The sequence below is a fragment of the Protomyctophum bolini genome (assembly GCF_963924005.1).
Source record: "Protomyctophum bolini genome assembly, chromosome: 4".
In the NCBI taxonomy this organism is placed as follows: Eukaryota; Metazoa; Chordata; class Actinopteri; order Myctophiformes; family Myctophidae; genus Protomyctophum; species Protomyctophum bolini.
The window spans coordinates 14445740-14463800 of NC_137865.1; the positions used below are offsets into that span (position 1 = coordinate 14445740).

At 43.7% G+C, this 18061-nt stretch overlaps 1 protein-coding gene across 1 annotated transcript in view; it reads right to left on the reverse strand.

Moving 5' to 3' along the window:
• Positions 1–18061, reverse strand: part of LOC308314449 (A-kinase anchor protein 13) — a gene marked incomplete at its 3' end in the record, with an annotated part of 64978 nt that overhangs the window by 21920 nt on the left and 24997 nt on the right. The window contains exons 2-6 of the mRNA XM_080762080.1: positions 15647–15690; positions 5279–5447; positions 2827–2924; positions 1272–1349; positions 665–1031 (exon numbers count right to left, since the gene is read on the reverse strand). Coding sequence (XP_080618206.1) covers positions 665–1031; positions 1272–1349; positions 2827–2924; positions 5279–5447; positions 15647–15679 — 745 coding nt within the window. The 5' untranslated portion in view covers positions 15680–15690. The remainder of the gene's footprint in view (positions 1–664; positions 1032–1271; positions 1350–2826; positions 2925–5278; positions 5448–15646; positions 15691–18061) is intronic.

An 18061-nucleotide genomic window follows, 5' to 3' on the forward strand; every position in this document is an offset into this window, starting at 1 on the left:
TGCTAGTCTTTCAAGACCCACAGGATATTCTGTTCTATGACGATGTAAACAACAAATATCTCAAAAGAAAGGAGAGAGTCTCTACTTTCATCGAGGAAAAGTTAGTTATTGGCAGTTGAATATAGCTTGTTTTCACCAAAAACGCTGTCTGGGAACAGAATGCAGAGAAAATAATATTTTCACAAATCCTATAACAGACTAAACCAGCTTGGATTTATTTTTTCAATCACGGGGCGTACTCTTCTTCGGAAATCCTAGGATTACTCAGTTTGCGGAAACAACTGAAAATACCAAATAACGTAATGTCAATGGCAGTCTGTGCGTTGGGTTGGATTGGAATGAGCTATACATTCGTCAATGGCGATCAATATTAAAAGATATAGGTACTAAAAATCACACCCGTGTGAACTGAGTGTTGCAACTCCCCTCTCTCTCGCCCCCCCCCCCTCCTCTCTCTCTCTCTCTCTCTCTCTCTCTAATTAGCAGGCAACAGTGCAGCACTGTCTCTCTTTCTCTGTTTCTGGCACAACAGCACCCCTACTGGTACTCATAGTCATACTGGTGCTCATTAACGTCACATAGGTTAACCAACACATAGGTGAACAGGGACATTGCTGTTCCTTGGAATGGTTTTACCACTCAAAGAATATATATAAAAACTCACCTATACCGTTCTCCAGGTCTGTGGAGGCGTCTGCCCACGCGTCTACGGGCGCCTCCGTGTCCCCGTGCCCGTCTGTGACCGCACCGCAAGGCGCGTCCTCGCCCTCGCACGTGTCAGCGCGTGACATGTCTGCACGTGTCCCTGGCTGCTCTTCGCACAGCCTCGTGTCCAGGTGTGTGTTCAGGCACGCTCCCTTATTGTGCGTGGCTGTGCGTGTTGCGGTGCCTCTTTGTGCGTTATCGTGGTCCGTGTCTTTGTTGCTGTGTGTCGTTCCCGGCGAGGTGCCATCGTCATGGCGGTGCCAGGTGAGGTGCTTCAAGGCCAGCGCCAGGCTGTGGTCCAGTTTCTCACACTCTTTCAGGGGGACCTTGTTGGGAGAACAAAGGCAAGGCACACAATGAGAGGAAAAAAACAGGGTTATTTTCTATGAAATTCTTTGGGGCAAAAAGTTGATATTTGAAAAGGCTGATACGATGCATGAAGAAAGATTACACAAAGTTTCACCTCTGTTATCTGCACACTTTCCATTTACTAAATTATAATGTACTGTTATAAATTAACTTCAACTAATCTTTTGCTCTCACACTCTATAGTTCCGCCCCTTTACCTGTTGTTCATCCAATAGCAGAGCACCTTCTGACGCTGTGTTATTAAGAAGGAAGTGGGCCATGTCCAGAGCCAGGTCCTAGACAACACACACACACAAAGAGAGGATATTTTCCATATAATGTCTCATTAATGTACTGGAAATCCCATAAATCCCATAACGTGACGTAGAAATGATGATACATAGGGTGTGTGTGTGTGGCTTCTCTGCCAGTACACATGCTGGAGAAGGGCGTCGTCTGGAAATCTGTGTGCATTAATAATAAGTACTCGTTTCATTGGAGTGCTGTCCTTGTTCCAAAACAATGGAGCTCAAAGAAACAGGAAAAGAGATTCAATGAATCGACACTAGAGAATGTTTTAATATATTCTTTATAATCGACTAAACCGATTAGTCTGATTAAAAACTTAATAGCTCATCTAAATAATTGGTTCTCAAAGTGGGGGTCCTTGGGGCGGTCCAAGGGGGTCGCCAGCTAGCGATATTATCATCACAATAATTTTAACCACTTTTTCCATTGATATGTTGGCTATTCAAAAACAGCAGATCTACAAGCTCACAGTACATCCCTTTGTGCCTCACCACAAGCTTGTACATCTGCAATGTTTGGAACCATGTAAGTAGTGGGCGTGGGGTGGCTCAGGAGTAGAGTGGCCGGATGGTAACCGCAAGGTTGCCAGTTCGAAACCGGGCTCCCCCAGAGTTAGCATCGAAGTGCCCTTGAGCAAGACACTGAACCCCTAATTGCTCCTGATGTGCTGGTTGGTGCCTTGCATGGTTTCCGCCGACATCGGTGTATGGATGTGTGTGTGAATGTAATGCACAATCTATGAAAAGCGCCTTGGATAAAGGCGCTATATAAATGCACCATTTACCATTTAGTAGATCGAGAAGCTCAAAACGTGTTTCGAGCTTGTAGATCTGCTACTTTTGGATGACACATGTAGTATATTTCCGAAATTAACAAACAAAAAATCCCCCACAAAAAGTTAAAATATGTCCGACAGCGATGATATACAGTATATTTTTATCACTGCCTGTACTACAGTAACTAAAACCATTGAATTGATAGTCTCCAGAGCCAGAGTGTTGCCTCCCACAATTATCAAAAGCTTCTGTCAAACAGTCTGGAGAAACAGAAGCTCTGCTTTGTCTTTACAATATAAATCAAAACCATCTAAGCATAATATAGTTTGCAGCTTAGCAGAAATGCAAAGTAAACGAATTAAAGATATTTTAAGATATATTTTTGTGAGCTGAAATGACAGAACATACGACTATATAGCATACAGATATTGTATACAGATATTGTGGAATAGTTGTCTGGCTAATATATGGCCCAAACCACACCAATGATTCGCCATGTAACTCCTTGCAACCACGCGGTTGCGAGTAGTTGCATGCAACCATTATCCCCAATGGCAGTTTCAAGGAGTTGCATTGGTGTGACATGTCCTTAAAACTGTTTTGTTGCAAGGAGTTGCGACTACAGTAGCTGCATGGGTGTGGTTTGGGCCTTTTAACACGTGACTGTTGAAGTGCATGGCGGTGTTACCTGGACATAGTAGAAGCTCTCCTGTGAATGCGGGTCCACCTGACCAGTGGGCCGAGCAGAACACAACGTCACCTCAACCTGCTCACACACGTCATGGGCTGCATGAGGAGACCACACAGGAGACACAGAGAACAACAGAACACGGTCAAAGGACTGTTTCCATCTTCCCAAAATCCACTCCATAGTAATATGGATAAACCGGGAGGAAGAAAGGGGAGACAAACAGACAAACAGAGTTACCCGTTTCTACAACAACAAAAAAAATGTCCTTCCAATGCAGCTGTAGCATGCATAAACCTGTCCAGCATCACACACACACTCGTTCCTGATTGGGTACAGTTGTGTGTTTGTAAGTGTACCATCAGCCTACCACACACACTGCCCAATGCTTTCAGGAGCTGTAAATGTTTATATGGCTCCCTGCCTGCAATCTCTCTCTCTCTCTCCCTCTCTCTCTCTCTCTCTCTCTCTCTCTCTCTCTCTCCCTCTCTCTCTCTCTCTCTCCGTCCATCTCGTCCATTACAGAGGAATGTGACACAACATCAAAGGAGCAGCGGCTCTCCTCTTAAAGCCCACGGGCACGTCGGGCAGGAACGTTGTGCTCTAGAGGAAGCTGCAGCGTGTTCACAGTGCATTGTGTATGGTCGCTCAAATCACTCCGCCCGCACGCGCACACACACTCACGCACACGCACACACCTCGCTCTGTAATTTTTAATGTGCTCTTTCTTGAGCAATGGGACGGGGAACACCCACCACGCCCTCCTGGAGTCGGCCCAGTGGAACCCATCACATGCCAGCCCGGCGTTGCCAGGTTTTGGGAGAGAAACAAGCCTACGTCAGGTTTATGAAAACAAGCCCAAAAGACTACCAGGTCAACCTGTGGGTCGGGACCAGATGACAGTGAAGTGACAAATACAACTTTAATACCATAGACAAATAGGTTTTAATACCTACAAAATGGAAAATAAATATTGTCAAATTGTCAATTAATATAAGAAAGAGGCAAAGATTTTGAAAATAGCCAATCTAAAGCACATAAGATAAATAAAAAAAACGTCTGTCAAAATCAACACTGATCCTCAGCCAAATGGGTTAATTAATCTATCCATCGCGCATTGCCAAGTGTTTATCGCGCGTGGGAGAACCACTCGTTTAAACAACATAAGGAAGCAAGCAAATTTACACTTTAGAAACAAGCTCCACAAAAAAAGAAAAACAAGCCCAAGCGTATAATATAGCTTATAATAAGCAGACTTGGCAACATCAATGGCAGGCCACTGATAAAGGAGTACAGTACAGTGTGTTGCTGTACCAGCCAGCTCTGTGACCTGCACGCACATACAAATTAAACCGGGATGAATGTTTTCTTTAAAGGAGGGCCAGACGACAGGACAACACAGTCTGACACACTTCATCATAATCTCTCGCACATCAGATCCTGAGAAATTATATTCATTTTACTTCCAATTGTTAGAATAGAAAACAAGTAAAAGGCCTTTTCAGACGTGGAGCGACTGACATGGCCTGGCTTTGGCCAGACCGATGACATGGATTCACTCACGCCTCTGAGTGAATCCATGTTGTGCCGTGAGTGAATTATGTGTATGGCCAAAGCCAGGCTGCGACTGATGTGCTTTAGTAGTACAATTTTTATGAGAGGCGTGCGGTTATATTGGACGCACGGAGAAGTTGAGGGAGCGATTACGCACGCGTATTCTCACGGGTGTGGTGCCGGTAAATCATTGCGCGTGTGCTCGTTTGTGCACGCACCCGCGGGCGACCATAGACCTGGATTGTGGTGCGGGTTTTTTTACGCTACTCATGAGCAGACGCGTGCACGAGAGAACGCCTGCGTCACTCGCTCTCACTCGTCTGAAACGGCTTGAAGAGTGATCGTACTAACTACAGTATGTTTCAATATCATCACTATAAGCCTATTTCTAACGTGCGATTGTGATATCTTATCTAGGTCACGGGCAAACATCTCATTTCTCTTTTGGGTCTTGAGTTAAAAGGTTTTAGGAACTGCTGCTCTATGGGGACCTACAGGGTAATAGACAAAGTCAGAGAGAGAAGAATGAGGCCGACAAGGCACTGCTTCTAGTGGGAGTCAAACAGACACCCAGGGCAAACCACCTACAGTACGTAGATTATACCTATATGATAAAAAAGAAATGTTTTAAAAAAGAAATGTCACGCACATATTTGGTCTTGTTCCAAAAATGAACCAGTATTTAATGTGTAAAAATCCATGATATTTACATTGGAATGAATGAGCGCGGCTGGAAAGTGTCCAAGTGGGAGAGGCCGGGGCTTAGCTAAAGGTGAATTCAGGAGTCCCGAGTTGGTATTGACTCACATGGCATGGTGTGCGCATGTGTGTACGGTGTGTGTGTGTGTGTGTGTGTGTGTGTGTGTGTGTGTGTGTGTGTGTGTGTGTGTACGTATACCTGGACAAACGGCCTGCAGCGTGACGTGGCTGAGGCGGAGCGTGGTGGTCAGGTGCCTCTGGTTGGAGCCAGAGAACAGCAGGTAGAACTCAACCTGCTCCGCTGCCTCCTCTTCCTCCACACGGCACACCTCGTCATCGTCCAGCTGAACGGTCAACACACACTCACCCTGCAGGGAGAGAGAGAGAGAGAGAGAGAGAGAGAGATGGAGTGAGGGACCGAATCAAACTCGATGCAAAGACGCACACGCACACACAAACACACACACACACACACACACACACACACACACACACAGTAGGGAGGGTGACATGAACTCAAGGTTGCGCACATCCGACCTGCAGGTGTTAGCCCCGAAGTGAACTGAGATCAAAGAAAAAAAAAACGTTTCGGAACCATGTGCATTGCACAAAAAAATGCAACGGGGTTGACATTGGCAGTGGCAGTGGTGGAAAGTAACTAAGTATGTTTACTCAAATACTGTACTTAAAACTCTTTGGGTGCCAAAGACAAGACAAATGGATGTATCTCTGATTCTTTTCCCAGGCTCTGTTTTTGGTCAAAACAAGCTTTTTCTTTTCCGGGTGAAAAGAGACATGTGCCTCTGCCTCCCACATGTGGCTTTGTTTACATCCTGGACACGCCGCGCCTGTAGTGGCTCTGCATAAATGACTACTACCCATTTAGACCCGAGGACGATTCTACAAATGGCTGGTTTTCTGAAAAACCCATGTTTCTATGTCAGTCGTTCTGAAACATTTTCATGTCAAGGACACCCAAAGATTATATGTAATTGGCCTCCGACTCCCATCTCAAAATATGTTGTTCCAGGGACGCCCCAGAAGCAAAGATTTGAGTTAAAATGTTCGCTCTGAAAGAATATATATTCGAAATGTGCGCCACATTTTCACAATAGAAAAATAGCAGATCTACAAGCTTGTAGCGCGGCACTCAGTGCTGCGCTATGAGCTTGTAGATCTGCTATTTTTCAATATCTAAAGTATTTAATGCTTAAAACACCAAAAGGGGTTCCCGCCCTGAATGGGTTAAAGTATATTTTGATGTCAATACCTTTGTACTTTTTGACTACAGGACTTTTACTTGCAACAGTGTGTTTCTACATTGCAGTATTGATTGATTGCAGTCAAATACTTTAACTTAAGTAAACAAATGCGAGTCATTTTTCCACCACCAGTGAAATGCACCAAACGATCCGCCCGGACTGGGAATCAAACCGGGGCCTTGCTGTCACGCGTCCATCCGAGGCCATGTGTTAGTGTTACGCGCCCTAACCACTTGGCTATCGGGTGGCCCAGGCGTCATGATGATATGTGTTTAGCGGATGCTCTGATTGTCAGCCAGTCATCCTGTCTCTGCTTGACACAAACCATGGCACTGAACTGCACTTCCTGTAGCAGGAGACCACCAGTGTAAGTGATGTTGGGCTTGTTTTTTTATGTACAGTTACTTGTACTGTAAATGTAAGTCGCTGTGGGTTAAGTAAGTCTGCTAAATGCCTGAATTGTAAATAATGGTAGTTGCAGGTTGCATTTTTCCCCCCCTTATTTGGGCTTCCTATCGAATGTTGTTTAACATATTTGTTGCTTTTGAAGGAATATTCCGTCATTTCAAATCCAACCGTTGTCTGCTTTTGATGGAATACTCTGTCAATTAATGTACTTTATCGATATGAAACTGTCTCGCTGAAAACAAGGAAACGTGCGTGGCTACGAGCGCATTCCATATGGTCATATAAGTAGAATCTTCTTTGGCTATTATCTCTGAAACTATGAGCGCTGTCCGTTGTGATCATCATCCATCCGAGGTTCGGATGTGATTTGTGATTTTTTTTTATCGCATCACTACCGAAAGATAAACAGCGTGAGCTACTGCTAACACAAGCCATTTCTTACAATGGAGGTCTGTGAGCGAGAAACCCGGATGTGAAAAAAAGGTAATCTGCCCTATTCTGCCCGGCACAGCTAACTGGCCTCTATCCCCACCCTGTGGCAGTCAATTGGTTTAAATCAGTGGTTCTCAAACTATTTAATTTTTGTCCATGGACCCCCATCTGAAATGCCTTTCTGCCAGTGACTCCCCCTTACAAAATGTATGTAGTTAAAATGTTTCAAAAATATTCCAAGATTTGTTTGAAAATAACAGATCTACAAGTTGCAAATCTTGTAGATTTTAGGGTTCAAGTGTGTGTGTGTGTGTGTGTGTGTGTGAGAGTGATTATCAAGCAGTCCTATAGTCGCTTATTTTGCCCTTGTTTTTTTGTAAACCTGGACGCTTATCGTTTCCCTTACAAACTCTGGCAACACTGTGGGAGACCCATGCACCACCACCACCACCAAGACAGAGGTTATCATCATCCTACTCATCACCTGTTAGTGTGAGAGCCGAGCACATGCTTATCTCTTTTCCTGTAGCACACAGACCACACGCAAGCAGAACCTGACATGCCGACACAAAGTCAGCCACGAAGCGAGCGGCGTGCATCACATACACGTACATCCCACTGTGTGCCAACATTGCTAATTCATTTCCTGACAAATGAGCAAATGTTACAGAGGTGACTCATGTCAACTGTTGTGTACACAGACCTGACTTGGGCCTGAACCTCCAGCTTCATCTGACTGCAATACACCATTACTCAATATGCAGTGGGGGGCCCTGCTTCATCGCTTACAGTGTTCATTTTGTCGATTAAAACTACGAGTCGTCTACATTTTTTCACTGACGAAAGCTAAATAAAAACTAAGCTATGATGACTAAAACTAAGACTAAATATATTGGCAATTTTGTCAGCAAATAAAAAACTAGACTAAAATGTTAGGGGGAGACTAGTGGAGATCCAGTATCTAAAAGACAAGTCATGTTATGCTTGGTATTATTATATTGCTATGGTATTGCGCTCTGAAAATAACAGATCTACAAGCTCACAACATGTCACGCTATGACTTGTGAGCTTGTAGATCGGCTATTTTTAGCATGCAACCAAGTGTAAAATATGTCATTACGACGCCATCAAGACCCGCCCAAATTTTTTTTTTACAAAATCAACTGTACATTTAGTCGACTAAAATCTTATGATATTTAGTCTACTAAAACTAATATACTAACTATAAAATATGACTAAAACTAATTGAAATGTTATTCAAAAGACTATGACTAAACTACATCAAAATGTGCAGTCAAAATCAACACTGATCTCTAAAGAGGACCTTGGCCATTGTTATGCACGTGACTCTGGAAGGTGACATTTTAACCTTCCTCCACCGTCACTTGACATTGGACGCCCTTTGAATGGACGGTTTGAAGTGTCCGTTGATGGTAATCCTATGACCAGGACAGTTAATCCTGTAGGTTAGTACCAGTGACTTGAGGCTTCAGGAATGTATTCAATGGAATGAGCCGACCAGCCTCAATGTGCCGACCAGCTTCTGGTGATGGTGACTCAGTGCTGCGGTCAGCCATGGCTGTACACACATCATTATGTCACGGGCAGGATCACACTTTAACTTTAAGAACGTGCTTCTACTAGACCACTAGTTCTCAAACTTATTCTTGCCAAGGACCCCCATCTAATATATAATTTTATAAATAAATGGGTTGGGGACTAATTTGAGGGGTCACAGACAAATCTTTTTGGTACCTTTATTTTTAGTGTATATTAAAGTAATTTCCTGAATAAATAAAAACAACCATGCTGTTTTCGTGCTCATACATACCCAGCTACCCACCCACACACATAACTACCGCTATGTAAGGGAGTGGTTGCACCACTCAAACATTATCTAAGAAATTCCATAAATTAGAAAACAAATGTTGATTATGTACTGAAAATAGCCGATCTACAAGCTCAGCTTGTAGATCGGCTATTTTCACTAGTTTGGAACCCGGGCAAACATCTAATTTCTCTTTTGGGTCACAGGCTAAAAAGTTTGGGAACCACTGCACTAGACAGGTGTTGCAAATGAGGTTATCAAACACTTGCGACAGACATGTAATGGATGGAGGCTATTTTACAGTTTACCAATAAGCTAAACTAACAAAATAAATCGGTCAGGTTCTAGGATAAACAATAGAAAAAATGCTGGTGAGCGAGTTATCTTTGATTCATATTTAAACCTTTGGCCGCACACCAACAATCACAAAACATGTTTTACTCTTTGTAGCTCTGTCTTTATCCGTTTTTAGCCTGCATTTATGAAAGAAAAACATATGACAGCAGTCTCTCTTTTTAGGGTTTGTCTTGTTGTCTGTGTACATTATGTACAGTAACACACACATATATTCCCTCAACAAAGGTAGAACCATCGTAGCTTGTGCTGCTACTCGCATGACGTCGTGAAAGAGAACCAACCTCCGGCCTTGAAGTTGAAAATCTAAGATATCTTTAGCTAATCTCATACATGGCTTCATCAATGTGTTCTTGTGAAGCACTTTTGTTTTTAGAGAGCGTGAGAGAGAGAGTCACTAGTGTAATAACATAGTCCCATACTGTATGCTATGCTAGTAGATTAATGAATCAATATTGAACAACTACAGTGCCAAATTCTGTTATCAGAAAGAAAAAAAACAACTGGCTCGTTCAAAAACACAATCAAATAAAGCTATACATTTTGCACAGTCTAAAGCCCTAACCACACCGTTGGGTCACCATGCAACTCCTTAGGTCCAAACGGTTCCAAGGAGTTAACGCTAAAACCGTCTCGATCTTTTGGTGTGGTTTGGGCCATTGAATTCCATGCGTAGAATCACTAGGGTCAACGTGGGTCAACGTGCAACAAGACATATCACACCATATAAAACCACCTTGACCCTTTAGGGCTTTAGGTACTATTCGTACGCCTTGTTGTTCAGACTGCCACATCCTGCAGTCTAACAAAAACGGTTATCTTCAACCGATGTTTTTCTCCTCAATTTAGTCGTTATGCCAATTCATTCCTCCCCACACACCGTTGTATCTTATTGACTGCCAGTGAGGAGCCCCCATCGGGAGGACGTAGAATAGAAATCCTTCGTCCAACTCCTCCTGCCCAACACTCCCTGCTGACATGAGTTAGTGACAAATGTTCTACCGCCCGGCGGCCTCCATCCCCCCGAATGTGTTCGTATAGACACTGGACGAAGCCAGATGCATCGGCCAGATGTAAGCAGGTACTTTACCTTCCTACTTCCTCCGCCACCAAGCCACCTGCGCCTTAAAAACCCATTTATGATAGCATTTTTTCGGTTGAGGAAAAAGGCCCTGCAGTTGATCAATGGTCATATTTACAATGACTAGTTTAAAAAGCTGTTGACAGTATCCAGGAGCTTCCATGCTGTAGGGCGGGATGCTAGTAGTAAGGATTGTCTCTGACTACCCAGTCCTCTGCAGTGTTTTCACATCACCTTTTGGTATGGCCTCAGACATCAGAACCATGATAGAGGCAATACAAAACATTTAACATGGAGGTTGCAGCCTATACTACTCTTGTACAATGGAAAACGTAAAAAGGTGAGAGTGGAGATAGTTGAGCCATAACCATGCAGTGGAAGAGCAGCACCATGTGTCTTGTTTTCTTTGGTAAGTGGCCATGGTATAAGCACTGTAATTCACGGGCAGGAACATTCCTCTGCATCACCCCTCTCTACCTTGTTTGTTATTCTCTTAGAGCTACCGGAACACCTTGTCATGAGTTATGACTTGCAGTATATCCGTCTGTTTGGAAAAGGTTTGGAAGTGTGTTCATTCAAATGGACCCATGAAGGTCCTTGAAGACTGGGCGCGCTTTTCAGAAAACCGGCGGAAAAAATCCAAAAAACGCAGCAGTGTGCAGGGACCTAAAGGGTCCATTTGGTTTTATTTTATGCTCTCAAGAGTTAAAGATCCATAAGGGTCCATTTGGTAACCAACTTTCTATAATTTAACTGGGGACCACCTGGAACCACTGGTTGAGGACCACTGGTCTAAACGGAAGTAAGTTATGTTCATGCTGAACAGATCTGTTTACAGAAAAGAGAAAACTATTAAAACTATGCTGTGATTGGTCGAAGAAAAAGACAGCTTCCAGAAGTACACACAACAGAGTTCGAGTTCTTGAAAAGATGGTCCAGATGATAGAGGCAAGCTACAGCCAGACTCGGGCCAAGGTCCAAACCTGCGACGGTGACACCGTCCCTAGCGGGCGTCCTAAGGGAGACATTCTGGCCACCTTCCTGTTCATTGTAGCGATGGACCATGCACTCGCAATCAATGGCAGGGAGGAAGCAATGGGGTTCACTCTGGTCTCGAGGGAGCCAAGGCAATGGCCACCCCATCATGGTCACTGACCTCAACTACGCAGATGAATCTCGGATACAGTAGGGAAAGGAAATGGACTACTACTGGCAGTAGGAAGATCGGCAGTGCAGGAAGATCGGCCTCAAGCTCAATGTCAAGAAAACAAAGGTAATGACAGTCAACGCAGAGGACAAAACCATTGCCACTGCCAGGTGCTCGAGCCAGTCGAGGACCTCGGAACCCTTGACTGTCTTAACTGAACTGTCTTAACCTCACTCTCACAGTAACTAACTAGTAACTCTGAGGCCCCCCTAGGGTTTCCCAGATCCCCTGTTGAAGACGCCTGATCTAAACTAACCCACTCCGAGCCAAATAGAAACGATTAAGGAATAGTGACCTCCTATAGTCTGCATGACACCACAAAGGTTAAGTGACACATATTTCCAACTCACATACGTATGACTCCAAATTGCGTAAACTGTAAAGCAACTAAAAATAGTATTTTAGGAAACAGTCCTGTGCCCACCCCCATAATAATGTTCCAGAAAAAGATTCAGTTAAACAGTCATGTCAGGTATTGCTTTAAAAGGAAAGATGTTAAAATAGTTTATCACACTGTCTCTTGGTTTATATGTGGGCATGCTCAGAGAATGCAATAGGAGCCTATACTGTGTGTGTGTGTGTGTGTGTGTGTGTGTGTGTGTGTCTCTCTTCTCAGCTGATCTCATTTCCCTCTATACACACACTCCCCCGTTAAACATGATACAACAAACCCACACACACACACAACAGAAAAGCACAATCGCGCGCACACACACACACACACACACACACACACACACACACACACCACCGTTCAGCCTCCTCCTCCAAGTATTACATAGATTGTCGCTGTAGAGCAGAAACCTCTTATCTCCCATATTTTAACTTTTTTTGGTAAATGAACACCCGACTTGAACACTTCATTTGAACAGTTTTGGACATATGAGGTTTCCACCCGACAAAGATGATATACACAAACGCACGCTAATAATAGCACACAGGAATGTTTCGGAAAACACTCTCACTCTCTTACACACACACACACACACACACACACACACACACACACACACACACACACACACACACACACACACACACACACACACACACACACACACACACACACACACACACACACACACACACACACACACACACACACACACACACACACACACACACACACACACACACACACACACACACCGTATACATCCACCCCATTCCAACACACTGGCACGCACATGCAAACATCTCCTCTTTCTTCCCTCTCTCTGTTTCCTTCAGACTCCCGCTCTTTCATAGAAATATTCCTCTCTCTCTCTCTCTGACACGCTACACATGGCTGCATATACTGTACACAGTGAAAGTGTAAAATGTATCCATTTGTAAGTAAGGCCTCAATTACACCTATACATCTAGCATACAACAATGTTGCATGGTAGATGTAAGCAAGTTGTAAGTGTCATGGCCGCCCCAATGCATTTCCAATGGAAGTCACATGGTTTGATACAACATTTTTGTTTGATGCAGGGGAGGGGGGGCACAACACAGCCATCAAACAAAAATGTATCAAACCATGTGACTTCCATTGGAAAAGCATTGGGGCGGCCTTGATACTTACATCTTGCATGCAACATTGTTGTATAGGTGTAATTGAGGCCTAAGAGACACACACACACACACACACACACACACAATAATAGTGTGTGTGTGTGTGTGTGTGTGTGTGTGTCCAATATGCTGGAGTTTTGACATGGTTCGTATTTCCTGGTTGAGCAGTCACAGATGCTTGGCAGCAGATGAATAGTGAACAGGAGAGAGACGTTGGTTATATATGAGGCTAAGTGCTAACTGGAACCACCACGGTGCGGTCGGTGTGCTCTCGGCCCAGCTCAGGTGCTCTCTGCTCTGCAGGGTGAGGTAAGGACAGACTGGGAGCCTGCTGCTGGCTGCTGCCAAAGGACAGACAAATATCTCTTCTAAGAAATCTCTCTTTATTTTATGTGTCCGCTGTCTGTAGTCTCTCTCTCTCTCACGCAATCTTTCCATAATTTTTGATAAGCACAAATTCAATCGTGCAATCGCAGCATTGCATACATATTATTGAAGTGGTTCAGTGAGGTCCAGGCCAGGGACCCTCTGGGTTACTCGAGGGCTCCTCCATTTATGCCCTCTCAGAGTTATGGTGGTCCTTGAAGATTGAAAAGAAGTTTGAGAACCAGGTTTTGGTTCCAAATGTGATGGAAACCGATTCCAGTTCCTGGGTGTAGGATCTGGATTCCGAGCTGCGCTACTGAATCTGTCAGCAGGGGGCATTCAAAACGTGTGTACGTTAGTGGAATGAAAACAGCGCAGAGAGCGGACCAAGCGGGCCAACATCCCGCTATCCACATTCTATTGGGCGGAAAAGGAAACGAGACAGCAGGGGATGCTGCGTGTTTTTAATTTTTTTAATTTCGTTTTGCCGATGGGTTCCCAGATTGAGTTCACCCAAAAAAAAGACCTGAGGTCTGCAGACGTTCAAGCAATGTTGTTGTTGTTGACGTCTTCGCACAACAGCAATTATTCCATTACGTATGGCTGCTGTCAGGCACAAACCTTGTATCTCCATATTTAGACTTTTTGTGTGTTTGCTCCATTCACGGATTAATGCTCTAGAATTAGAGGGTCGCACAAAAGTAGTGAAAATAGCAGCTCTACAAGCTATTTTCACTATTCTAAAATGGTTTGAAAATTATAACACAAAAGGAAGGTTTTTGGCACGTACAAGATTTCCACCCGACAGCGACGATATTTAGATGGCAGTTAATTGTGGATGGCATTCAGCTGCTGCTCTGTCATTGGGGACACAACGTCAAAAATAAACATAGGCCTTTAAAAACACTGTTCTGATTTAATATGGCTGAACGAAAACCTCAAATTAAAGTGTCTTCTATCTAAACTATTATCCACGCAGAGAGAAGGAAGACCAGTGGGTTTTGGCTGGGATGTGACAACGTTTTGCAAGTGACTCAGAGAGAATGACTCTTGAACTCCAATAGGAAAAATCCTGCTCTCTCTCATTAATCTCAATAATGCGATCCGTAGACCCGTGATTATATCAAGATACAAACCATACCCGCCCCGCCCGTCAAATAATGGACCCGTTGTCCACCCCGTTACCCGTCCGTATTCACCGCTCGCCATCTTTGACTTTATTTCATCCATGTTGGTTCCGATTTTATATCGATCCACAAATCCCATGCAGGCACCCCACGGTTTTATTTGACCATATGTATTTGGCCACGGACCCCCATCCCCCCTATCTGAAAAGGTTTTGTGCCAGTATTCATCAAATGTATGCAAACTTTTCCAATACTTCCAATACTTTAAAGATTTAAAATAAATATATATATAAAATAACAGATGTGCAAGATTGTAGATTGTAGCCAACGTATATAAAAGGATAAAGTGGCTACAATGATTGAGATGCTGTATTAACCACTTTTTCTTCATTCGGGACCCCCTGGAACCCCGACCACCCAAGGACCGCTGGGGGTCCCCGGACCCCACTTTGATGAAACCGTTACCGTTGGTAAAGAAGAGACAACCATAGCATTATTTTGCCTTTACGTTTTTCTCACCCTAAAACATCCAAGCAGCCACACTGGACCCGTGTCATTTTAACTTGACTATAACGGGCCTTTTAATGAGCAGCTGAATGAACCACGAACAACTTTTTTGTTTCGTTTTTCAGCCTAAACATGATGCCCAAATTACGGTGTCACAGACACACACACACACACACACACACACACACACACACACACACACACACACACACACACACACGCACACAACATACTACTTACATGTATGTATGTATGGCAGGCAAATGTTAAAAATATCACTGTCTCTATGGATTATATTTAAGGTATATACGGTCTGTAATTGTAGTAAAAAAGATGATACATGAATAGACCTCACACGATGTATCCTCATCCCACAGTGTTTAAGAATATTTAACACACACACACGCACACGCACACGTGTCAGAAGGAGATACTTACATAGAGTGGAGCTTGCTGAGGATTCAGTTTCATGGTTGAAGGCACTGTGTAAAGACAGAGAAAACTCCAGGTTACATTTCAAGAACACATATTACAACAACATGAACACACCGCTGTGTGTTGAGGCCAATGATCTATATGGGAGGCATCTTCAACGTTTTGTTTTTGCATTGCATTGAGGCAGACGGTAACTTTGTCATTTCTCGACTGTTTTGGACGCAGGGCGGCCACTCACTTACGGCACCACTCACTTAACACGGGTGTGATTTTTTTATATTGCGTCAAATAAGAACTGTATTCCAAGAAACTCCTGCCGGCGAGAAAACTCTAATGTCGTAAACAATACAGAGCAATATAGACATAATTGCCTAATAATGACTCAACCAGACCATCCGGTCCACTTCCCCCTCTTGAGATTCCCTTTTTCTGTTGTTTTTTATTACCTACAACTAGTCAGTAAATGATTACATGGACGGTCATCATAAGTAACATAACCAGCTCATTCAGTTCACGGTTCCTCAACTAGTGGAAAGGAAATGTATGCAATACCACCTGCAATTAATAGCCCATTCATTTACTACTAAGCAGCCACGAAAAGACATAATATGAAGTCATAGTCTGTGTACACTGTATGACTATGAATACGAACACAAAGACGTGACAACTTCCACTAGCAGCACGCCTAAATATGTTCCCAGTGTGAACGGCACAATGGCATCTGTGTCATTTTTTATTATTGCGTTGCTTTTCAAAGAGAGCAGATCCACAATCTCAAAATTCAATACTTCATAACGTGCTGCGAGCGAGGTCTGCCATTTTTGAAAAACCTTGAAAGTGTTTGAAAATATTTGTTTAGAAGGTATTTCCAAGTTTAACCGATCTTAATCAGTTAAACTTAAATCATTACTTTCAAAAATATTTGGAAAACATTTTAATGGACGGGGACGACATGGAAATTCCAAAACTAGTGCACGTGCGTGCGTGTGATGACTATGGAAGACGAGAGAAGAGACGCCTGGACTGACTCCTCGCACACACACACAAATCACCAGTGGGTATAACTGGCCCCACTGTCTCTCCTCTGACATTCTAATTAGAGATGAGATGTCACACAGGCTGCGATCTGAGGTCACCCAGCTAGCTATAGGCTCTATTCTCAACACGCTGTGATGTGGTTGGTCCATTCACAGGCAGGAAGCAGGAAGTCAAGGGGTGTGGGAGGGAGGCAGATGGTGACTTAACATGTCTGTCTGGTGCACATTTAAAGAGGAACATAACAAACACGCACCAATAACAACACACACACACACACACACACACACACACACACACACACACACAAACACACACCGATAGACAGACACATGAATTGAATACACAGGACCACAATGGAAACCAGCCCCTATAGAGGGCTTTTTGGTGTTATCCTTTTGACAATCAATCATTGTAAAACTGTTAATAAAGTATTCAATCAATCAATCAAACAAACACATTCTATTGAATGTGAATGTGAAGGGGGATACTATAGCCAGGCTCAATATGTCAGTTTGTCACCTCCCCATTCAGAGTCGATAGATCCGATGATCTTTTGTGGCAAGATGTAATTTCCTGGGGTATAATAATAGTAAAGAAATCGCCGTAAAATGTAACAAAATATATGTTTAGCCACTTGTTCGAATGCCCCCCCCCTGTTAAAAATAGCTCAAACGAAAGAGAGAGAAGAAATCTTTTACTTCCTCTAATAACATCCTAAAACATGAACCGTGGTTGAACAAAGTAGTTGTCTTTTAAACCTAACCTCTAAATGCCTAACCCTACCCTTAGGTCTAACTCCACTCATTTTTAAACCGCAACGTCTATTTCTCACATTCTACTATACTTGTGGGGACATTCGGAGCCTCACAAGTATAGACACACACACACATAACACACACACACACACACACACGCGCACACGCGCACACACACACACACACACACACACAAACAGAGAAATACAGACAAGTCTTTGTTGTACTGGTACTGTCAGTCAATGGTGGTTGTCAGTGAGACATGCACGCGCACATGACACACACACACACACACACACACACACACACACACACACACACACACACACACACACACACACACAGCTATGGTATTATATCAGCTGTGTGTGAATGGGACTGAGCTTGCTATGGTATATGAATAAATATGATGACGACCGTCTGGTATGTACAGACAAACCCATTGTGGTGCGATAGCGGACATGCCGAAAGCAACAAGTGTGTGTGTGTGTGTGTGTGTGTGTGTGTGTAGGCTGGGTTAGCAAAGGAACAAATGCTGCCGCAGTATGTTTGTGTGAGTGTGTGCATGTGCGTGTGCGGACTGTGCGCGTGCGTGTGCGGACTGTGCGCGTGTGCGTGCGCGCCT